Here is a 25,250-nt window from a genome sequence, read left to right on the forward strand (position 1 = left end):
CTGTTTACCTAAACTGGCCTAGGGGACAAGAAAGACAAAGCATGCTACCTCAGGGTCAAGAAGGCACCTTTCTTTTGGTAATTAACTCCACTCTGGGCAACTTTGCCCCACAGCTGTCCAGAGCCCTATTTACCTGTTCACCTAATTTGGTCCTTCCTGTGAAAGCAGCTTTCTGCTGTAGTACTAAGTTGGGGGGCATTTCTGCTCTGAATACCTAATCTTGTTTACCTCATCTTGAATGTTTTCACCCTGAGATTCCCTATTCCTACACCTTTGTCCTATACTGGGACTTTTGCTTCACTTCACCTATTCTTACTTACCTAATCTTGTTTACCCAGTCTTGGGTGTGTACATCCTATGGCTTTCTAATTCTTTATGCCTTGTTAACCCATCAGTACAGGCTCAAGGAATTCCTAAGCTTATTCCCCACAAGAAAGAAAAAGTACCAAGAGATCAATTGGTTTCATTGCTTTAAAATGGGTTTGGGGGTGCCTAGGTGGCTCAGTCAGTGAAGCATCTGACTTTGGCTCAAGTCATGATCTTGACATTCATGGTTTTGAGTCCTGCATTGGGCTCTGTGCTGACAACTCAGAGCCTGGAACCTGCTTCAGATTCTGTGTCTCCCTCTCTCTCTCTCTCTGCCCCTCCCTCACGCAAGCTCTGTCTCTCTTTCTCAAAAATAAATAAACATTAAACATTTTAAATAGGTTTGAAGAAGTATTTTACAATATAAAAGATTAACACTAAACTTCAAAGTGCAGAGCTACCATATGAATCCATTTAAGTGAAATTTGTTTGGGTACTTGGCTCTTGATGTCATGGAAAAGGGATGGAAAATATGAAAATCACAGTACCTCAAAGGAGAGAGTGATCTGCAATCTACCATGGAAAATGTTAGATGTCATTTGGGATAAAGTAAACCAAAATCCTGGCATAAAAGTATTGCCCATCAAACTTCAAGAAAGGAAGTGACATGGTGATGCTTCAAATTCCAATAATGTCTCTGGGAAAAGTGTGTTTGTAGTGTATTTCCAATATAATGATTTCCATCATACGTCTTTGTTGCTTTCCACACCTTTTTAAATGGACAGATTCTTGTTAGGGAAATTTGAATATAACCTTCCTCGTTGGAAATTGTGACTGCATGCTTATGGAATAATACTGCAGTGGACACAGAGGTCCTACTTCAAGGAAGTACTTGCTGCCCAAGCTGTTCACAATTTGGTGACCACATAGACCCCAGCTATCGCTCCAATCAGGGTTTCCCTAGACTATTGTAGCCACGCCCAAGCGCACACCCTTCCATCCAACCGTTGATAAACTGATAGTATTCTTGGTATATTTCAGGTCACTATGGGACAACTCCGATTGAGGTCGGATGTGCTCTAGGACTCCCCATGGCATTTCCTGAGGCTTCGGTGAGCCTACATCACATTTCTCTCTCCGATCCTACCTCTTCACCTCCAACAGAAAGGTGGTCCCTAATAAATATCCTGAATGAAAGCCCCATCTCACAGAATACAGATGTGTTCACAGAACTAATTGGAGGCATATATTGACAAGTTTATGGAATACGACACATTTGTGGTTCTTTACCTCTTTTACTAATTAAGCACCAGCTAGAACATGGATAGATGGATAAATGGATGGCTGGATGGATAGGTAGGCAGATAGGCAGATAGATAGATGGACAAAATAGATACACCAATAGATCTGTCAATATCTATATTTAGATGATTTTTTCACTCTGCAGTCATTCTGTCTCTCTCTCTCTCTCTCTCTCTCTTTTTTTTTTTTTTTTTTTTGGTGTGGGATGGTCATGGGATTTTCCAGTCATTACTCCTCCCTCCAAGTAATAGAATCAGAAAATGACATTCAGAAGCAGAACTAATTATTCACTCATTCATGCAACAAATATTTAGTGAGTGCCTACTCTGTGCCAGGTCTTTTGGTTTCCTAGTGCCTAATGATACAAAGTACCTGAGGCATATTTTCTGTTCTCTAAGGAAATCCATCTGGCATTGAGGAAAAGCATTGCTAGGGGCTTGAACGGAGGAAACACTGGTAATAGAGATGGGACAAAGAAGAAACCGGAGGTTTCTCAGGACGTAGAAGTGACTGTGCGGTAAACAGGTGGCATTCCAGCCATTCCCGGCAGAGGGAGCACCACATGCAAAGACTTGAACACATGAAACAAATCAGTGCCCTTGGGGAGGGAAAGTCTTCAGTTTTCCAACATCCTCTCTCACTGTACACCCTTTTCTAAGAGTGAAACACTTTTGACTCTCCAAACTGCCCATCTGGATTAGCTCCTTGTCCTTTGTGTCTTTGTTAGAACTGTACTTCCTCCAGGAATTCTTCTTTGATTCCTTCAAAACTAGGCTACACAAGGGGTGCTGGGTGGCTCAGTGGGTTAAGTGGCTGACTTTGGCTCAGGTCATGATCTCATGATTCATGGGTTTGAGCCCTGTGTTGGGCTCTGTGTTGACAGCTTGGAGCCTGGAGCCTGCATTGGATTCTGTGTCTCCCTCTCTTTCTGTCCCTCCCCTGCTTGTGCTCTGACTCAGTCTCTCTCTCTCTCTCAAAAATAAATGAACATTAAAAAAATTTTTTTTTTTTTTTTTTTTAAAGCTGGGCTACAAGAGTCTGCTACATGGTCCCACAGTGTCTGGTATATCTACCTAACACAACCTCTATTATACTGTGCTTTAGTGGCCAATTTACTTGACATTTGCCTCTGACTATACTGTAACCTCCCTGAAGGCAGAGGCTACTCACTGTTCATTATCAGATCTCAGCACAGTGCTGAAAAGATGAAAGGTACTGTATGTTGAATGACAAAATGAAAACTGCTAAGTGCAATAGAGTTAGGAAGGTATTTTATTTATTTAACAAACATTTATTCAGTGCCCACTGTATATTAGGCATCTCCAGGCATTGAAAATGGCAGGACTAAATAGAGCAAAGAACCTCATGGAGTTTATATTCTACTGGGAAAGACAGACAATACACAAACTGCTATAAAGTAATATAAAGCAGGATGGGGGGAGGAGAAGTTTCTTATTTCATATAAAATAGTCCGAGAAGGGGCACCTGGGTGGCTCAGTCAGTTAAGCGTCTGACTTCGACTCAGGTCATGATCTCACAGTTCTTAAGTTCAAGCCCCGTGTTGGGCTCTGTGCTGGCAGCTCGAAGCCTGGAGCCTGCTTCGGATTCTGTCTCTCTCTCTGCCCCTCTCCCACTCACCTCTGTCTCTCTCTCTCTCTCTCTCTCAAAAATAAACATTAAAAAATTTTTAAAAAATAGAGAAGACTTCACTCATGAGGTTATATTTGAGCAAAGTCACAAAGGAAATGAAGGAATGAGCTATAAATATTTGACAAATAGGATATACAATACAAACATCAGCAATACTTCTTAAAATTACCCCACTAATGTTGCCTCTATATCATGACTAATTTCTTTCTCTCAGCTATTGTGGGTAATGTCAGAAAGGATTTTTGTTAAATTCTCACTTTTATTGTGTCTATCCCAAGCAAAACATCTCAAGGTTCTTTATTTCACAGTCTATTTTATAAGGATTCCTGAGGTGGTCAGGAACTCTGTTTCTAAAGCATTTTGAAATCATAGACTAACAATATCCACTATCAGTACAAATATTTTATGTTTTGTTAGTTGGCAGGCCTAGGCAAGAGCAGTTAATATGGCGACTGAACTGATTTAATTTCTGTGAGAAGCTTAAATTTCCAGGGTAAATTTGTGATAGCCTAGCCTCTTTGGCAACTTTTAGTTTAAGTATAAATGATTATAAAATTATATCAGAGATATGCAAGGTGTTTCTCCAAGATCTGTAAGGGACAAGGAGAGTTCCTTGGTAGGGGTTACGTAATCACAGGGTTCTCTTTTCACGGAAAGGGAGGACAGTGGCTATGTTAGTGCTGTGGTGATATAGAAAGGGCAATACAATATTGTATAAAGATTAGGTGGTGACCTGCTGAGAAGTGATGAGTGTTTTCTATCAACAGAAGAATGTATATAGCATGGGAACCATTACAAAATCAATTGAAGTTTTTATACCTTTTCCTACTGCTGTCACACTGTCAGACAAGGTGGCTATGTTTTGATTACTCAATGAAATGCTGAAATAAACAATAGATCTCTGAAGATTACCAGGTATTTGAATTAATACTGCTAGTGTTTATTCAGACTTTTCATAAACAAAGGGAAATACAGATTGTGAATCTAGGATCCTAGGAAACACATTTTGACAGAGAGTCATTGTACCAATTTTTGTGATTATACATGAGCATGTTTAAAAAAAAAAAAAACAACTTCAAAAGTATACAATCCTAGAACGTACACAATCCTGCATATTTGATTTTGAGAAAGACATTTTACATAAGCATAATTTGCCTAAGAAGATAAACTCTTTTTTATTGTCAGTTTTTTTTCTTCATCCTAAATTTGCCAAAAAAAGAAAAAAAAAAAAAAAAAGAAAAGAACTCTCATACAGGTTTTGGAGAATTTTACAATTTGGAGAATTTTAGACAAACCTGATATTCCTATTTTCCTTTCTTTTATAGCGAATGGAACAATTCTTTGTCTTGCCTACTAGTCATTTAGGAAACTGAAAAATAGTTCAGTCATAAAAAGCATCTTAACAGCTTTATTATTCAGAATTTGAGGGTTGAATTTAGAAAAGGCAACATCAAGAATGATTAAGAGACAGGTTGATAAATATCTAAAGACTAACAATTTGCAGCAAAGTTGTAAAAACATTGCAGTAAACAATGATTGCTAGGAATTTAACTTTTTTCAAAAGTAAGGACTCTTTTTTTTTAAAGATTTTACTTTTAAGTAAGCTCTATACCCAATGTGGCACTTGAACTTAATGCTGAGATCAAGAGTCACATGTTGTACTGAGTGAGCCAGCCAGGCATCCTAAAATAGGGACTCTTAAAAAATGATTTAGGACTATGTCAAGAAGCACCATGAGTGAGCAAAAGAATTTAGTGACTTCTACTGATCTGTACCTAAAACAACATACCCATTTTATAGAAAAAAAAAGATCAAAACTCTAATATTACTCTTTTTGTAGATTAGTCACATAATGGTCTGCAGTAAAGGATTTATTGATACACCTTTATATGTATTCATTGCCACATTCATATACAGATCTATAAATATGCAAATAGGTATTCATTTTAAGCCTTTATGGTTTTAGAATATAAGTAACTTAGTAATAAAATAAATAAAACAATGTATATATCACAGTAAATTTACCATCTAAATAAACTATGACTGAGGCGCCTGGGTGGCTCAGTCGGTTAAGTGGCAGACTTCAGCTCAGGTCATGATCTCACAGTTTGTGAGTCTGAGCCCTGCATTGGGCTCTCTGCTCTTAGTGCAGAGCCTGCTTTGGATTCTCTGTCTCCCTCTCTCTCTCTGCCACTCATGCACTCTCTCTCTCTCTCTCAAAAATAAATAAGCATTTAAAAATAAATAAATAAACTATGACTTTCTTAAAAACAGAAAAGCATATGCATTATCATTGTGTATATACTTATGTTTTAAAAAAATATTATATTGTCACATTTATCCAAGGTAACTAACTTTTCTTTTTTTCAGGCACAAAAGAAAGCTAAAGAATTGAAAACCAAATGCTGTCTAACTATTTTTTTCTTCAATATTTATTTCACATAATTTTAACAAATCTGAGGAGGAAAAATAACTAAAATGTGTGTGTGTCATCCAAGTGTATTTGCATATTTTGTTAATCTATTGTCAATTTAAGCGATAAAGGTAACTTAAAACTACGTTTAGTGACTAATGTTTTATATTTGTTTCTTCTTCTAGAAACTGCCTGTACATCCAAAGATTATTTATTAATTAAATTAATGATTTGCCTAAGGTTTTGAAGTTAGTTAAAAACCTGGAAATGATAACATAGCTAACACATTAAATGCCTATCATTTGTAGCATTGTAAGAATTTCACAAAATTAAACCTTTTGAACAGACAGTCATTTCATTCCATTTAGTTGAATACAATTTTATACATGTAACTTTTTACTTAAAGCAAGTTGTGGAAACAGTGGTAATTTACTTAATTCATAAAACCAAAATAAAAAATTTAAGAAGTTTGAATCATAAGAAATTTAACCCTGGTCTTGAACAAACAAAACTGTTGGGCTGACATTTTTATATGGTAAACTAATTTTTAAAGACTCTCAATCATGACAGAAATTATTCTTTCGTCCTAAAATTAAAGGCTTTTCTTCTCACCTCATAGCGTTATGCAGCCTATTGTGTAGATATACTTTTTAGTGCCAATAAGAAGACACATAGTTTAATAACCTTTTCTTTTCTTTCTTTCTTTTCTTTTTTTTTTTTTTAGATACTTTTGACTGCTTGTCTGGACTATTCTTGGGGTAAGCACATAACAACTGAATGGTTCTTTAAAATTATTTAATCTCTAAAGTTTCCCAAGAGAAGGAAAAAGAAGAAGAAGAAAGGAAAGAAGAAAGGAAAGGAAAGGAAAGGGAAACATGAGGGAGCCACCTTCAGACAAATGTGAAACTGTTCCTGTAAAAAAGCTGATTATGATCCCTCTGTGAGGAGGGGGAAGAAAGTTTAGATAGAGAAGAATAAATGTTACCTATATACACACAAAAGAGAGTGATACGTAGTTGATTTGGATGTAACTTGACTCCTTGACAACTCTATCGAGCCATAAATTAAAACGTGAGGTCTCATTCATTCCTGAAGCACAAAAAATAAAGAAGGTGTCTCTAAGCTTAAACAAAATTTTCTCTCTTTTAGACAAACAAGTCAATCTCCTTAAGAAGCTTTCTCTCTTTTTTTTGTTCTGAGGTACTTCTCAAATGAACAACCTCATTCGTGTCAAAATTTCCCCAACTGGGCCACCGCATTCCCAATTGTCCCTGGTGAAATTGTGCCAGTTAGAAAGTTAAGGGTGCACGTTAGCGTATAAGGAGAAAACATGAAGGCAACAGGTGTCTCTTGGAAGACATGTGGTTTCATGTTGAGAAAGCCCCCCAAAGATGGAACAGTCTGTAAAAATGAAACCTGGTTAGCTTTGTGTCTCCGGAACCGGGCCAAAGCCCAATTCTTGCTAATCCAGAGCTGACCAGAATTTCCCGATTTGGTGCAGACAAAATTAAACAGCGCACATCTGTGACTACACTAAAAATCATCGAATTGTACACTTTAAATAAGTCAATTGTATAGTATGTGAAGCATATCTCAAGAAAGCTGCTATGAAAAAAGTCTTCCAAAGGACTGTTATATTTGGAAAGCACAAAAACATTGAAACGGTTATGTTGTTTTTATACTAGGGGGAAACTGGAAAGAATACAATTGTATGTTAACAAGAGAATAGTTAAATACATTAGGGTAAAATTGTATGGTGGAATATTAGCTAGTCATTAAAAATGTTCTTAAGTAATACTTAACGACAAAGAAAAGGCTCACAGTAGAGTCTTAGTGTGAGAGCAGGATAAAAAGTGTGCATTCAACATAATTTTACAAGGAAATCTCATTAAGGGAAAACAGCATATAGAAATAAACCCTGAATGGAAAGACAACAGCATAATAGTGTTTATGAATGATGGACTGTGGGTAATTTAAACTTTTTTCGTTGTTCTGTCTCTATCGTTTCCAGTGAAAATGAATTTTTATTGCTTTTATAATCGGGAAACAAAATGTTGTAAAACAAAAATGGCTATGGGGAACTAAAACAAGGTGTTTATATTGATTTGAGTGTACAACAGGGTAACATAGCACTAAAGTTCCAAGTACAGGGTCACCATATGAATTTGGTTAAGTGAAGGAAGAGACTATTGAAAACAAGGATCCAAGTAATTACTTTTTCCTTTCAATTGTTCGAAATACTGCTGCCAAATCATCTCAGATTACTCCAGCTAGGCTCAGAGCAAACCCACCTCTTGAGTTCAACACGACATTGACCCTCTTCTTTCCCTACATACAGCCCTCTCATTTGTACATTTCCTTACTTCATCTCCCCACTTCTCCTCACTTCAACTCGGGATTTTCCTGCTATGTATCGGCTATCCTTCAAATAAATGCTTCATGTAAGTTTACAATAGCTTATGTGTACTGGCATTGTACTTGATTCAGTTCAGTGCCAATCAAATACCTCTTCAGTGGCCCCTCCAGGTTTTCTGAATCATCCATGCTGTATCCCTATCCCATAGGCAATGACAGAAGAAACCTGATACACACACTTTGGATAATGTTGTGGTAGGTCTTGTTTCTCAACACCTCAGTGTCAGTTGTTAGGACTGGACTGTAAACTGATGTAAACTGATGATGTAAACCTCTTTCCTTCCAGCTGTGTAGGATGGTTTAATCTACCTCATGGATACCACATTCATTCATTCATTCATTCATTCATTCATATATATGGGCTATTGCCTCCTGGGCTCAAGAGGTTCACCCATCCCCAAACCATCAATGAGGTAACCAGTTCCTTCTGATTCACCAAATCTTTCCCCAGCTCAGACCCCACCTCCTCACCAAGTATTCTCTGCCATCCTGTTCACTTCTGCTTTTTCCAGTCTTTTGAGGATACTTTTTTTTTTTTTAAGGGAAAATTTTCTTCCCTTGTTTTTAAGAAAAATTTTTAATGACTATTTTATTTTTTTAATTTTTTTTAACATTTATTTATTTTTGAGACAGAGAGAGACAGAGCATGAACGGGGGAGGGTCAGAGAGAGAGGGAGACACAGAATCCGAAACAGGCTCCAGGCTCTGAGCTGTCAGCACAGAGCCCGATGTGGGGCTTGAACTCACAGACCGCGAGATCATGACCTGAGCTGAAGTCAGAGGCTTAACTGACTGAGCCACCCAGGTGCCCCAGTGTTTATTTTATTTTTGAGAGAGAGAGAGAGTGTGTGTGTGAGCAGGGGAGGGGCAGAGAGAGAGAGGGAGACACAGAATCCGAAGCAGGCTCCAGGCTCCGAGCTGTCAGCACAGAGCCCAACGTGGGGCTCGAACCCACAAACTGCGAGATTATGGCCTGAGCCCAGGTGGGACGCTAGACCAACTGAGCCACCCAGGCACCCCTCCTTTTTCATTTTACAATTATTACACAGCACACAATAATGTCCTTATAATGTGTCTTTTCTCTAATTGTCAGTGTCAGGGGATGTTGTGGTCAGTTTTGCTGTGTTTTTCATTCCTTTACTTCTGGCTTAAACGGACCCTTTGTGCAATATGAAAAGAGAGAGGGAAGATTTTTAGTTACTGGCTGTGATATGGATCTGTATCAGAATGGCTGCCTCTGTCTGGTAGGTACTGACTCCAAACAGAATAAATCATCAGTTCACATTTAATGCTTTTTTAAAGAAGATGACTTAATTTTTTTAATGTTTGTTTAGTTTTGAGAGAGAGAGACCGAGCATGAGCAGGGGAGGGGCAGAGAGAGAGAGAGGGAGACACAGCATCTGAAGCAGGTTCCAGGCTCTGAGCTGTCAGCACAGAGCCTGATGGCCCAATGTAGGGCTTGAACTCACGAACTGTGAGATCATGACCTGAGCTAAAGTTGGATGCTTAACCAACTGAGCCCCCTAGGCGCCTCTTATACTATCTGGGTCACAGTCTTCCTGTGTGATGCTCACGTGTGGTGTCTTTGTTTTTAGCTTCATGGGTCCTGACCAAGCCATGGCCGATTACCCCTCAATCTTCTCTTCCTTTCAATTGCCCTTAAAATAAGTGATCTGCAAAGCTCTGCCCAGTGTTTTTCTTTTTCCTCTGTACACACTTGTTCTTTCTCTGTGGTCTTACCAATGCCCATTAAATTCTTACCTCCACCAGTGTTGGCCTTGACCTGGACCCACCTATGAGCTTCTCCCCACACCAATCTATGATAGAGGGGTCCAGCTCACCTGTGAGATAAGGTGAGATTGAAGAGGGTCCTGCCTTCACTGCAGACCCAAAAGATTGAGTAGGTCATTACAGCCTGGGTACTGGGAACACACCATCAGCCCAGCCATCTCTTTTATCCATCTCTACTAGGAAGGCCAAGTTCTTTGGTGCTCAGAATTTGCTGCTTTCCTGGGATGCAGATAAATAGCTTGGAGTGTCCAAGCCTATAGTCCAGGCTTGCATTCCAGTCAGCAGGTGAGAATTTATTCCTACCAGCTTTATTTCTTTTTCCCAAACTTCCCCTTGTCTTTGATATATTTCCCCAGGAGCTGGGAATTCTAGTTTCTGAACTGGGGTTTCCACTCTCTCTACTCCAGCTGCCACATGCTCATTCTAGGTGGGGGTCAGTGTCTCCTCCCTGTGTTGGATTTTATGTGTGATCGAATGAAAGAACAAGATCTTTCTTCCCAAGTATTTACTCCGCTCCCTTATTCTTGCTCCTTCCAACCTCGCTGTTCCCGCTTCCGGTATGCCAAATGGCTGTGTGGTCCGCAATCATTTTGCAATCCACAAGACTCTCCCCTCTATGCAGCTTACCTTGAAATGTATACCCCAACCCAGACCTTTCTCCCCAGCTCAGCCTGACTAATTTTCTGCTGGCTCTCCTGCTGGACGTTTCACTGACATCTCAGCTTGTGCTTGGCACATATAAGCCAAATCTTATTCTTCCTGTTAACTAATTCCTCCCTTCTTGCTTCTCTGCTTTGGTTAATGGCACCTTCATTTCCCAGTTACACAAAGCCTCCCAGACCCTCACGTTCCCAATCTTCAAATCAATTGTTAGACCTTGTAGATTCAATTTCTTGAAAGAAGCTGAGATGTAGTATAGAGTAGTGGTTACTGTTAAACCAGAATTCCCAGTTCCATTACATAATATCTGTGTACCCTTAGGGCAGTGATTTAACCTCTGTGCCTCAGTTGTCCCATCTGTCAGGTGGGAATAGTAATGGTCCCTATATTACAAAATAGTCATGAGTTTACATTTGCTAAAGCACTTGAAAGAACACTAGGTGCATTGTGTCACCTGTCTACTATTTTTATCTCTTCCGCCCAGAGCCTTCCAATTCCACCATGGCCTGCACTTCATTCTCACCCTGAGTGCCCTAGTTCAGATCTTCACTGAAGCTCTCCCTTAGCTCCTAATTGTTCCTCCCTCTCCTAGCTGTTCTTGCTGCGTGCTAGATAGAGCTTCCTAAAGAACAGCTTTGGTCACCCGCCACATTTTTCCATAACCTCTGCTACCCAGCTGCCACCATTTCCCACCAGAATGACTGAAATAGTTCCCCATCTGGTTGCATTGAATCTACTTGTGTTTTTCTAATCACCTCCATACTCTTGTCACATCTGGTCTTGTCACGTCTCTGTTTAAAACACTTCAGTGGACTCCCTGTGCTCCTGGAATAATTGTAGTCACAGCCTTGCTACTCAAAGTGTGTCCCTGGAGCTTGTTAGAAATGCAGATTCTTGGTTCCCATCCCAGACCTACTGGCGTCTGAATCTGCATTTTAACAAGATCGCCATTAAAGTTTGAGAAGCCTTGTTCTTCAAGGCCCCAGATGGTCTGGCCTTCTTTCTTCAACAGCCTCCTCCTCCTCTACTTCTCTCCTTGCTCACTGTGCCTCATTGTGTTCTGGCCTCTCTGGTCTCTATTAGGTCCCTCCAATGTCTCAGGCTCCTCCTCACCACAGGGCCTGGTACCTGTGCTTCCCACAACCTGGGATGCTCTGCCCATTATCCTTTTGTTTTTGTCTGGCTAGTTCCTTCAAGCCTCAGCTCAACTGTCATTCTCTCAAAGAAGTCCTTCTCGACTCCTAAGACCAGGCCAGATCGCCTTATTATTCAGTTGCACAGCATTTTGTGCTTTTCCTCTAGAACACTGAATGCAATTTGTAATTATATATTTATTTGTGTGAATATTTAATGAATGTGCATCTCTCCCCCTAGACCACAACTCTATGAAGACAGAAACCACGTTTATTTTGCTCATCTTTGTAGTCCTCAGAATCTAGTATGGTGCCTGGGATATTATAAGTACTTAATAACCACCTTTGTTCATTCATTTAACAGATATTTATTGTGCACCTACTATATGCCATTCACTAGATGCTGGATATATAGATGCTGGATATTAAGGAGGAAAGCCAGGGGTGCCTGGTGACTTGTTCAGTTAAGCTTCTGACTTCGGCTCAGGTCATGATCTCAGGGTTTGTGAATTCGAGCCCCACGTCAGGCTCTGTGCTGATAGCTCAGAGCCTGGAGCCTGCTTTGGATTGTATGCCTCCCTCTGTCTCTGCCCCTCCTCCACTCACACTATGTCTCTTTCTCAAAAGTAAATAAATATTAAAAAGAAAAAGGAAAACCACACAGTTTCTGCTCTCATTACAGTTTAGTAGGGGGAAACAGGCAATCAAATAATCACAAATAAATATAATATTACAATGAGGTAAATACTATGAAGCAAAGGTACAGAATGCCATGAACATTCAGGAAGGCTGGTCAGAGATGTTTTCCAACTGCCACTACTGAATATAAAAACCATAAAATTCAACATGTATTTTTCTTTTATAGAACAGCTTTATTGAGATTTAATTCACATAGCATACGATTCACTCATTTAAACTGTACCTGTCAATGGCCTCTAGCATATTCATAGAATTGTACAATCATCACCACAAGTTTTAAAATGTTTTCATTTCCTCAAAGAAACCCTTCTGCCTTTAGCCATCACTCCCATCCTCCCCAGCCCCTCACAACCACTAATCTACTTCCTGGCTCTATAAATTTGTCAATTCTGGACATTTCATGTAAATAAGATCACCTAAAATGTGACTTTTTGTGACTGGCTTCTTTCACTTAGCATAATATTTTCTTTCTTTTTTTCTTTTTTATTTCAGAGACAGAGAGTGTGTGTGTGAGCAGGGGAGAGGAGTAGGAGGGGGGAAAGAGAGAGAGGAAGAGGGAGAGAGAGAGAATCTCAAACACTTTTTATGTTCAACACAGAGCCTGATGCGGGGCTCGCTCCCATGACCCTGGGATCACGACCTGAGTCAAAATCAGGAGTTCAACACTCAACCGACTGAGCCACCCTGGCACCCCAGCATAATATATTCAAAATTTATCTATGCTGTATCATTTATAAACACCCCATTTCTTTTTGTTGCTAAATAATATTCCATTGTACCATGTATTTTTCTTAGCACATCCAGAAACCAGATGCCATTCCACTGTATTCACCATAGCCAAACAAATTCAGTCATGTTTCTAGAAAAAGGTGACAGTAAGTAAATGTTGGCTGAAATTTACAAGGGTGGCAGCCATGTGTAGAAAGCTTCTTTTCATGAGTGACTTTATTCACTGAGCTCTCTTAGTCTGTTTAGTATTCTGACTCACAAACGGAAGTGATTCTATTTTGGCATTCTTTCTCTCGCACTTAGTTCTTTGGTCTCTACTGACTTGCTGCGTTAAATTATGCAAGTTACTTAAACTCTGTTTATTTAACTCCTGCATGCTCTGTAAAATGAGCCCAGTCCAGCCTGTTTGTTGGCCAAAACTGTTTGGAGACAATTTTTCATGTGATATGCATCATCAGCTCCCACAGAAGGCAAAAGGAATTTGATGTGTGGGGGTAGTCTGGGATCCAGTCCAAAATTAGTGCTCATCTGGAAGAAATATGGAAGTTTGATACTTGCTCACTGGCCTTTTAGTTGTACTCACTTATTGCTTTCTCTCTAAGGAAGTTTGTAAATCTTTATCTCTTATGCATTTTCTATATAAGGTGAGATAAGATTAAAAAAAAAAAGAGAGATGGTAATGGAAAAAGCCCTCTGACATTCTTAATTGGCCAGCTGTGAACCAAAGAGAGTAATTTGTCTCACCTTGCTTTATGACCTGCAGAAGGATTACCCATGGTATTTAGTATTCTAATTTTCCCCCTTGAGATTGTCCTTGCCAGACCCCATCTTGGGATGTAAAATCCAATTAGATTAAAATTATCACTCATCTTCTTACCCAATGCTCTGTGCTGGGTGCGGAGGAGGCTGCAAAAAGGAAGAAAATGAATCCTTCTTTCAAAGAGCTCACAGTCTAATGGAGAGATAAGGAGCGGTACCTAAGGCAGAATGAGCTAAGTGCCAAGGGGAGTAAAAACCTAAATGCTCAGGGAACAGAAACAAGAGAAGGGATTATTGCTAGGAGTAACAGTCATGGTTATGTGGAGAAGATAATCTGAGTTGTGCCTTAGAGAACAGTTAGAACTTTTAAAGGGGACGTAGGAAATAGTAGGTGAACTTTCCAAATGGACTTCCCTGGGGGTGGGGGAATTGCACAGCAAGACTCTGGTGTGAAGGGCAGTTGTGAAAAATAAACCTGAAAAAGTAGGTTGTAGGCCTCGAATACTGGCCTGGGAAGTCTGTTCTTGATAATTTAAGCGAAAGAAAGTCAACGAAGGTCTTCGGCAGGGTGTACCTCAAAAGTGCACTTGAGGACAGGCAACCTGGCAAGAGGGCGAAGGACGGATTGGCAAGAGGAGAGACTTCAGGCTGGGAGACCAAACCGGTGGATGCTGAGCCGAGGTAGGGAGGATGGAACGGAGGTGACAACCTCTGAGCTGTAGGTATGTTGAAAACTAGGGGCAGACAGAATAGGACACAACTCCCTCCAGAGGTAGGGCCTAGGAGGAGTCAAAGTCGTAGCCACACCCTCAAGTGACGTCAGGCGGCCGGCTGCGCATCCGATTGGCTACTCTGGCCTCCAGTCCTAGGAGAAGGCGGTGCCCTGCCCCGGCCCTCTCCAGGCTTGGAGCGAGGCGGGCACCCGCGGAGAGTCCCTGCATCCCCGCGCCAGGCGCGGCCAGGACTTCGGGCACTGCAGCCAGGGTCCCGCAGCAGAGGTAGGCAGATGGAGAGGGCCCGGAGCTGAGGGGCGAGCCCAGCGGCTCGGATGCCCGGGATCCCCGCCCCCTCGAGAGCGCGCCGTCCCGGGGGGCTTGCCGGGCGGCGGTTGGGGGCGGCGGGCAGAGCCGGCGGGCGGGGACCAGGGCGGTGGAGCCGGCTGGAGCAGGATGGAGCGGGACTCGCCCCCGCGCCTGCCGCCGCAGCCCCGGCACTCGGCATCGCCCCCTCGCTGCCTCCAGGACTGGGGTCTCGGCCGAGGTTGGTGGCCGCCGGCTCCTCGCCCCCTGGTCTCCCGTGACATTTTGTTTGAAAACGCGGGGCTGGGTGTGTGGCGCGGCGGGGGCGGTTCTGGGGGAGGGGGGTGCAGCCGGCGCCCCCGCGTCCCCGCCCCAGGGGCACGAGCAGCTAGGGATGCTGCGGCTCGGCCTCGGCTTCCTGGGAGCCGCGCTGTGATCTCTTGGGTGAAACTTCCCAAAAGTTGCAAGAACCCCTCGAGTTGCCGGAATGTCAAAGTGCCCTTAGGTGACCTACTACGAAACGGCGCTGGCCCTGAAGTTATTAGACCACTTTTTAAAAGACGGAACATCCGTGCCCTCGATTTTGATGTGCGAAACTCTGTGGAAAGAGCGAGTTGAACGATTTACGCGTCAGAGCTCTGGTGCTGTCCTACCTGCAGGTCACTGCTCTCTTTGTGAAAATGCCCGTCGCACGCCTCTACCGCACCGCCGCGTGGGTCCCCGAGGAGCTGTGGGGTGGGGAGCACGGCTGCTCCTGGCAGGGCCAGCAATGGGCAGGCGTAGCCCAAGTGGGGCTGGTTGGTGGTCAGGAGCCTTCTTAAACAAGGCAAGCCTCAGTGTGGTCAAGAAAGACATCCTTTCTGCTTTGGAAAAGAAATAGTTACCTGGCCAAGTTAAGCCGTCCCTTAAGAGGGGCGAATTAAAGAATGTGAGTGGCTAACCCTGAGCTTCATCAGGATAAGCCTCAATAGATGAATTCTTACTTTTTTTCTTTTTTTTCTTTCTCTTTTGGGATTTGGAAGAGAAACAGGAAGTCAGAGATTCGGAGAAAAGAGCATTCACTCCATAATTGTAAACAGTTTATTTTGTGTCAGTAAATATTTCCAAAAGTCATGGGGGTGGGGGGTGGCTTTTGGAAAACCAAGATTTTTTTCCCGTGCACTGCAGTGAAGATAGGTTACTTGAAAATTCAAAATCTAGAAATGTTAATTTATTTAGCAAGTGGTTATACCTCCCAAAGCTGTACAGTTCTATAAAATCAATGGTAATGGAAAAGAATGGTGGATGTTGTTCAAAGTTCGAATCTTTACTCAAGATGGTGCATTAACACAACAGTTACTTTATACTAACGGAAATTACAGAATGAAATGAGGAAATCAGGTGTCTAGACCTCTTGGTGGACCATTAGCCAGCCAATCTGTAGTTTTGAATTTTTTTAAATTATGATCCTATTAGTAGGGAATGTAGACATTAGATGCCAATTCAGTAATATTATTAAGGTTCTGCTACTTCGTTGTAAAATATGTAATTAGCATAATTAAAGACATAAATAGGTATGTTTAATTTGGAATTTATTTATCATGTCATTTTCATAGCAAAGTAGTCTTGGGTAAGATATATGTATGAACTTGCCATATTTGAGGTTAGTTAACATTTACCTCTAAATTATTTGAGTTAACGGTAGAATTCTTGACAGGGATAGCTACAAACAATGGATCATTAAATTTGTAAATGTTGAGTTAATATACATCCACACAAATTGTTACTTTTTAAAAAATCATTTTTATTCTTTAATTTTGGAGTGGGGAAGATCTTTCTAAAGTACAAAACAAAACTCAGATTGCATGAGGAAAATGATTGTTACACTTTACCACATATTTAAATAAATTTTTTTCTTTGTGTGTATCACAAACAAGTTTTAAAAGACAACAAATGTATGGGGAACAATTGTGCAAATAAATGTGTAATAAGAATATTTGTATCTGTATTACTTCTTGTTAAAATTTTTATTTACTTTTATTTGAATAAAGTTGACACAATGTTACATTAGTTTCAGGTGTACAACGTTGTGATTCAACAGCTCTATAAAACTTATTTTTCTTTACTCATTTGTAAATAATTGCTTTTTAAAATTGAAGTATAATTAGTGAACCATAAAATTTACTCCTTTAAAGTGTACATATCAGCGACTTTTAGTATATTCACAAGGTTGTGCAACTATCAGCACTAATTCTAGAATAATTTTGATCATTCAAAAAAGAAACCTCAAACTATTAGCTGTTGATCACCATTGCCCTTTCTTCACAGCCTTTGGCAACCACTAACTTACTTTCTGTCTCTTTGGATTTACCTATGTTGTGTAAATGGAATCATACAATATGTGGCCTTTTATTCAGGCTTCTTTCACTTGGCATCTAGGATAATTGTCACAGCATGTATTAGTACTTTATTCCTTTTTTGTGGCTGCATAATATTCCTTTATACAGATATACCACATTTTGTTTATCCATTCCTCTGATAATGGACACTTGGATTGTTTCCACTTTTTGGCTATTTGAATAATGCTGCTGTGAACATTTGTGTATAAGTTTTGGTGTGAACTTATGTATTCAGTTCTCTCGGGTATATAGTTAGTCAGCATTGGAGTTGCTGGCTCATATGGTAACTTCATGTTAAAACTTTTGAGGAACGTGTTAAACTATTTTCCAAAGCAACTATACCATTTTTACATTCCCAATAGCAAAGTATGAGGGTTCTAATTTCTCACATCCTCACTCACACTTGTTATTATGGCTTTATTATTTTAAACATCCTGTTTGGTGTGCAGTGGTTGTCATGATTTTAATTTGCATTTTCACTTATAGCTAATGATGTTGAACATCTTTTCATGGCTTTTTGGCCATTTGTATATCTTCTTTAGAGAACTGTCTATTTAGATCCTTTGCCTACTTTTTAATTGTTTTGTTTTGTATTGTTGAGTTGTAAGAGTTCTTTATATATTCTGGATAAAAGTGTCTGATATACATGATTTGCAAATATTTTTCTTCCTTCTGTGGCTTATCTTTTCACTTTCTTGATGGTGTCTTTTGAAATAAAAGTTTTTAATGTTGATTAAGTCCAATTTATCTATTTTCTTTTTGATTACTCGTGTTTTAGATGTCAACTCAAAGAAACTTGACTAATTTAAGGTCACAAGATTTATGCCTATCTTTTGTTCTAAGAGTTTTAGAGCATTGGCTCTTACATTTATCTTTGATCCATTTTGAGTTAGTTTTTTATATGTTGTGATGGAGGGGTCCAAATTCATTCTTTTGCATGTGGATATCCAGTTGTCTAGCACCATTGTTGAAAAGACTCTTCTTTCCCCATTGAACGATTTTGGTACCTTTGTCAAAAATCAGCTGACTATAGGGGTACCTGGGTGGCTCAGTTGGTTTTGAGCATCTGACTCTTGATTTTGGCTCAGGTCATGATCCCAGGGTTGTAGAATCAAGCCCTGCATCCGGCTCTGTGCTGAGTTGGAGCCTGCTTGGGGATTCTCTCCTCTCTCTCTCTCTTTCTCTCTCCCTCACTGCCCCTCTCCCCCACTCACATTCTCTCTTTCTTTCAAATAAAAAAAAATCAGTTAACTATAAATTTGAGGTTTTATTTCTGGACTCTTAATTTTATTCCACTGATCATATGTCTGTCTTTATGGCAATACCATACAGTTTTGACTACAGTAACTTTGTAGTAATTTTTGAAATTGAGACATAGGAGTCCTACAACTTCTTAAGATTTTTTTAGCTATTCTGGATCCCTTAAATTTCCATATGAATTTAGGATCAGATTGCCATTTTTGCCCAAAAATGCAGTTGGAATTTTGAGAGGGATTGAATGTATGTATCCTTTTGCAAGTATTGGCATCTTCACAATATTAAGTCTTCTAATCCATGAACATGAGATGTCTTTCATTTATTTGGGTTTAATTTCTCTCAGTGTTGTTTTGTGATTTTCAGAGTGCAAGTTTTGCACTTCTTTTGTTAAATTTGTTCCTAAGTATTTAGTTCTTTTGATGCTATTGTACATAGAATATATTCTTGATTTCATTTTTGATTTTTTTTTTTTTTGCTAATGCGTAGAAAAACAATTGATATGGTTGATTGTATATTGATCTGGTTTCCTGAAACCTTGCTGAACTCAAGTAGTTCTAATAGATTTTTTGTGAATTCCTTAGAATTTTCTGTACGCAAGATCATGACATCTGAAAATAGAGATTTGGTTTTCTTTTTTTTTTTTTTTTTCAAGTTTATTTATTTCGAGAGAGAGAGAAAGCATGAGAGAGAGAGAGAGAGAGCATGAATAGGGGAGGTGCAGAGAGAGAGAGAAAGAGAGTGAGAGAGAGAGAATCCCAAGCAGGTTCCATGCCATCAGCGCAGAGCCCGATGCAGGGTTCAAACTCACAAACCAAGAGATCATGACCGAAGCTGAAACCAAGAGTTGGATGCTTAACTGTATGAGCCACCCAGGCGTGCCTAGGTTTAGTTTTCAAACTGGATTCTTTTTATTTTATTTTCTGGCCCTGACTAGAACCGCTAGTACAGTGTTGAACAGAAGTGGCAAAGCAGACGTCCTTGTATTATTTCTGGTCTTCGGCAGATCAGTCATTTATTATTAAGTATGATGTTAGCTGTGGGCTTTTCCTAAGTGCTTTTTATCAGGCTGAAGAAGTTCCCTTCTATCGCTAGCTTATTGAATGTTTTTATTATGAAAGGGTGTTGAATTTTGTCAGATTTTTTTTCCTACATTGATTGAAATGATCATGTGGTTTTGGTCTGTTACTCTATTAATATGGTTCACTGTATTGATTGATTTTTATCTGTTGAAAAGTATCTGCCTTTAGGTTATTTTTTTTTTTTTGCCTTTATGCTATTTTTAAAACTGTAGAAATTTTTAGTAGAACATACACAAGTTATTTTAATTGTAGGGAAACTTACCAGCATGAATTAGACTCTTCTTGCTTAACAATGTTTCTACATTTCTCTGCAAGGTACAAGTGATTCAACCCTTAACAGTGTCTGTTTCAGGACAGCTTTTTATTTTATAATTTTTAGTCCATATGTTTTTTTCCTTGTCCATTCTAAAGCTAAGGAGGAAAGAACTGAAGTAGCAGAATTGAGAAAAAGCTTGCGACTGACAAAGTGCATTGTCTACTCGTAAATCATTGACAGTAAATGCTAATGTGGGTGATAAGTGTCATTAACAAGGCTAATATCCTTAGGAAAAAACAGACAACAATGGTATGAGGCTTCTATAAAAACAAAGAAATTAAAAGAGAATGATGTCCAGTTTTACAATTATAAATTTCCCTTAAATTATGGCCAGAACTTAGGAGCATCTGGAGGCTTTGAGATGGTTGGGGGGCTCAATAAAGTTGTAGCCTTTGTAGAGCAACTCTGCTTTTATTTATTTCTAAGTTATTGAATGATAATGTCAGTATGAATATGAAAATTGGTTTAAGCATAAAACAATATTTATACTAGGAAAATAGTCTTCTGTGGGTTTTTAGCAACACAAAGTTTTTAAAAACTGGTATGGGATGAGGAAGTGTTGTATTACACTCAATAGTGAGAAAATCAACTTGGATAATATGTGAGGGAGACATATTTTTAGAAAACGAAGGAATAGTACACTTCAACTGCAAATCTATCCTGGGGTTCTGAGAGTTTTGCTCTCACGCATATGCCGAGACCAGGGCTTGGCTCCTTGAGATCCATTCCTAATACAGATTTTATCTGTTCATAGCAAGGGCAATTCAGAAATATATCATCAGGCCATTTATTCAAATGACCTGGTGAAACATTAACATTTAAAACATTATTTATGAATCTCAGAACCAGAAAAAATGAGTCGTTTTTTTGCACTTCAAAATTTCTAGACCAGTTCCCTTGCTGGAGTGCAGTGCTTCTCCCTGGGATTAATCTCCCCAAAGGAAAGCTAATATTATGGGAAACACTGATTCCAGATGTACTTAATGTAGGTGATTACAAATTCATATTTATATCTTTTCTCTTCTTGGACCAAAAAAAAAATATTATACAAATGTATCCAAGGTCATAATACTTTGCCTGGTTAAATATGCCAAAGGATTTTTGGCTTAAAAGATATTTTGGATCTAGGATTTAGATTTAGATTTTAGATTTTAGGATGATGATAAATAATAATTGTAATGTAAATCTAACTTATAATTGTAGCACTGGTAATGAAGTTTCTCAAACCTAAGAAACTATCATGGTACCAATTGAATCAAATTGTGATAGTTCTGTAAACCTAGGAGTGGGGTAAAATTTTGAGCTGGAAGATTAAAACATTGTGTTATCTATTGGGCACAGCTAAAATAATACTACTTCTCTGTGTTCCGATGGTGCTATTATACTGTCCATAGTGCTATTAAAAATAACAGTATTTAATTTGTTCCTCACAACGTACTCATGAAGAACAATGGTTTGTTATTATCAGTGTCCTGCTTTTTCTAGATTGGATAATCTGAGACACGGAAAGGATATGTTATATAAAAAGATTGAATAACACACTGGGCCTCCAACCCTGACCTCTGTCTCCCACTAAGTTTCTTCCATGAGCTATATAACCAGTTATGGAATTTGTCTTAGAATTCAAAAATTTGTATGTGATGACATCATTAGATGGTAACGTGAATATGTATACAGGATGACGTAATGAATTATCCTGAATGCTCATGGGTTATATGCCATTTATGCTTTCTTTTCTAGAATAAAGATGGCAGAGCTTACTGAGACAGAAGGACCAGTAGACTGGAAAGAACGATGTGTGGCTCTGGAGTCCCAGCTCATGAAATTTAGAGTTCAAGCAAGCAAGATAAGAGAGCTTTTAGCTGAGAAGGTATGGTTTTCTCTCCAACCTTTGTTACTAAACATCACCTGTTTGGGGCATATTTCATTTACATTAAATAATTGCAGTACTTTTGGGGGGTAAACATTTTTAAAATAAAGAACATATTTAATTTTTTGTCAGGGCTTTAAAGCTATTTTTGAAATATTCTTTTGCCAATTTTTAGAGGGAATGGAACATTAAGCCAAAAAACATTTCTTTGCAGAACTAGTGGAATATGTAAGAGTTGTGTTTATTTGATGAATGTGGAGTTCATTCAGTCCATATAGAAAAGCTATAATTTATTTGATTTTACTAGAGGAGTGTGACAGCATTTTAATTTACTAAATGTTTAAGAAAATCATGTTTAAAGTGGTTATAGAAGAATGTTCCCTATGAATAGTAACACATGTTTATAGTGTATTTGAAAGTATGCACCCATTTAAGAATTTGTATTGACTTAACCCTATATTGCTAAACTATTGCCTGGGCTGGAATTGAGTTTAATATAATTACATGCTTCTCTTAATAGTTCTAGTCATGTAATTAAAATTTCATCTATGTCACAGGAATTTTTTTTGCATATATGTATATAAAACCCATGGATTAATTCATTCATTTGTTCGTTCATTCAACAAATATTCACTGAAGGCTCATTTTGTGCCAGGCAGTCTTCTGAATGCTAAAATTACATCTGTGAACAAGAAAACTCATATTCCTGTTTGCAGGGAATCTGGATTCTACACCTGTAGTGTCCAATATAGCAACCACTAGCCATAAATAACCACTGAGCACTTGAAATGAGGCTAGGACAAATTGAGGTGTGTTGGAAATGTAAAATACACCTGGATTTCAAAGATTTAGTATGAAAAAAAGAATGTGAAATGTCTTAGCAATAATTTTTATATTGGTTACATGCTGAAATAACATTTTGTATATTAGATTAAATAGAAAATATTAAAATTAATGACATCTATTTCTTTTTACTTTTATATTTATTTCTTTTTTTAAGAATTATTTACATTTTGGGGTGCCTGGGTGGCTCAGTCGGTTAAGCATTCGGCTTTGGCTCAGGTCATGATCTCGTGGTTTGTGAGTTCGAGCGCCTCGTCGGGCTCTGTGCTGACGGCTCAGAGCCGGGACCTGCTTCGGATTCTGTGTCTCCCTCTCTCTCTGTCCCTCCCCTGCTCACACTCTGTCTCTCTCTGTCTCAAAAATAAATAAACACTAAAAAAATTTTTAAAAAGAATTGTTTATTTATTTGTAACATATACAAAAATTTAATTCCAGTGCAGTTGAATAATTTCTAGTGTACAATATAGTAATCCAACAGTTCCATACCTTAATCAGTGCCCACCGAGACAAGTACACTCCTAATCCCCTTCACCTATTTTATTCACTCCCCCACCCACTTCCTCTCTGTTTGTTCTCTATAGTTAAGAGTCTGTGTGTGTGTGTGTGTGTGTGTGTGTGTGTGTGTGTGTCTTTTTTTCTTTGTTCATTTGTTTTGCTTTTTAAATTCCATATATGAGTGAAATCATATGGTATTTGTTTTTCTCTGACTGGCTAATTTCACTTAGCATAATATTTTCCAGATCCATCCATGTTGTTGCAAATGGCAAGATTTCAATCCTTTTTATGGCTGAATAATATTTCATTGTATATGCATACGACATCTTTTATATCCATTCATCTATTGATGGACACTTGGGCTACTTCCATAGTTTGGCTTTTGTAAATAATGCTGCAATAAACATAAGGATGCATATATCACTTTGAATTCGTGTTTTCATATTCTGTAAGGTAAATACCCAGTAGTGAGATTATTGGGACATAGGATAGTACTATTTTTAATTTTTTAAGGACTCTCCATACTGTTTTCCACAGTGGCTGCACCAGTTTGCATTTCCATCAACAGTGCAGAAGGATTCCTTTTTCTCCACATCCTTGCCAATGCTTGTTGTTTCATATGGTTTTGGTTTTAGCCATTCTGATATGATGACTCACATTATATTTCTATTTGACAGTGCTGTCTAGATGGTTAGATAAATGATATCACTGGTCATCCATAACTAATCAGAAGAACTTACAGGTGGTTTCTTAAACACTTGTCTGCATTATCCTTCGAGACTGGTAAATGCATCACATCTTCAAAAAAGATCTTGAGGCACCTGGATAGATCAGTTGGTTAAGTGGTTAAGATCAGCCTTGATTTCGGCTCAGGTCATGATCTCACCTTTGTGAGATAGAGCCCCAAGTCAGGCTCCAGGCTGGGCATGGAGCCTGCTTAAGATTCTCTCGCTTGCTTGCCCTCTGCCCCTCCCCTACTCATGCATACTCTCACCCTCTCTCAAAGAAACACAAAAAAAACCAAAACCAAAACAAACAAACAAAAACCTTAAAAAAAGATGTTAAATCTTCCTTCCATCACTGGCTGAGAATCTCTCTCTCTCTTTTTTTTAAAGATTTTATTTTTATAAGTAATCCCTGCGCCCAATGTGGAGCTCGAACTCACGACTCCGAGATCAAGAGTTGCATGCTCCACCATCTGAGCCAGCCAGGCGCCCGCTGAGAATCTCTTAGCACAGAAGTTTTTTGGTATTTTGTTTTTGGCACAGAAGTATTCTAATAAAATTCAGGAAAACATCATTCAGTTTAAACTTTCATATATATATCATCTTAAATTTTTGTGCTTCAACATCTTTTAGGTGGAAAGATTAAAATTATTCTATTCACTTTGGGTCAAAGGACGACCCAGTAATGCTTTGTGGAGTAAATCTCCAGTATCAATTTGCTTTATTTACCACTATTAGAATAAAAATTATAATCTGATAAAAAATTCCAGTTTGAATATCTCCCAAGTTAGGGAAGCTTATTCTAACTCAAAGTTAGTGACTCATGCTTAGTCTTTTGTTCCTCTCTCTATGAAAATCATTTCCAAGACTGTGCTGATTTATTTCATATTTTCAGCAATCCCAGCCACTCCATACGGTGATTTTGTTAAGATCACCAATTATATCCTTGCTGCTAAACCTCATGGACACTTTCCAGGTGTTGTCTTATTGGCCTGTTAGCAATTAGCACACTGTTGACCACAGCCTCCTTCAAGTTTTCTTGATTCCCTTGACTTCTGTATTCTCTGGGTTTCTTTGTAAACTAAACAGGAGTTATGTTTATTTGGGTTTTAATGAATTGACCTTTAAGTTCTAATTTTATGGCAACATTTGTCCTTTAGAAGGCATGTTGCAACAAATTTCTTTATGAGTGCCGTTTTTCAAATTTTAAAAGTGTCATGTTTTCTGTAAGTACATTTACATATAGACTTTTGGTTGTTAGTTTGTGTTATTAGGGTTTATTTTTTCTTTGTCAGTGAATGAATATTGAGAGGAATATTATTTCAAAATTGCTCTTGTAGTCATGGTTTCTTTCTCTCCTCTTCTTCCTTCTTCGTCTTCTGTATTTTTTATCTGTGACTTAGATCCCATG

The 25,250-nt window shown here is 38.8% G+C and overlaps 1 protein-coding gene across 1 annotated transcript in view; it reads left to right on the forward strand.

Annotated features, from left to right (window-relative positions):
• The first annotated feature begins 14,734 nt into the window (after nt 1-14,734).
• PLEKHH2 (pleckstrin homology, MyTH4 and FERM domain containing H2) overlaps nt 14,735-25,250 on the forward strand; it is a 114,478-nt gene continuing 103,962 nt past the window's right edge. Inside the window, exons 1-2 of the mRNA XM_049650217.1 lie at nt 14,735-14,855; nt 21,647-21,776. Of these exons, the coding sequence (XP_049506174.1) occupies nt 21,654-21,776 (123 nt within the window). The 5' untranslated portion in view covers nt 14,735-14,855; nt 21,647-21,653. The remainder of the gene's footprint in view (nt 14,856-21,646; nt 21,777-25,250) is intronic.

The sequence above is a fragment of the Panthera uncia genome (assembly GCF_023721935.1).
Source record: "Panthera uncia isolate 11264 chromosome A3 unlocalized genomic scaffold, Puncia_PCG_1.0 HiC_scaffold_11, whole genome shotgun sequence".
Classification (NCBI taxonomy): Eukaryota; Metazoa; Chordata; class Mammalia; order Carnivora; family Felidae; genus Panthera; species Panthera uncia.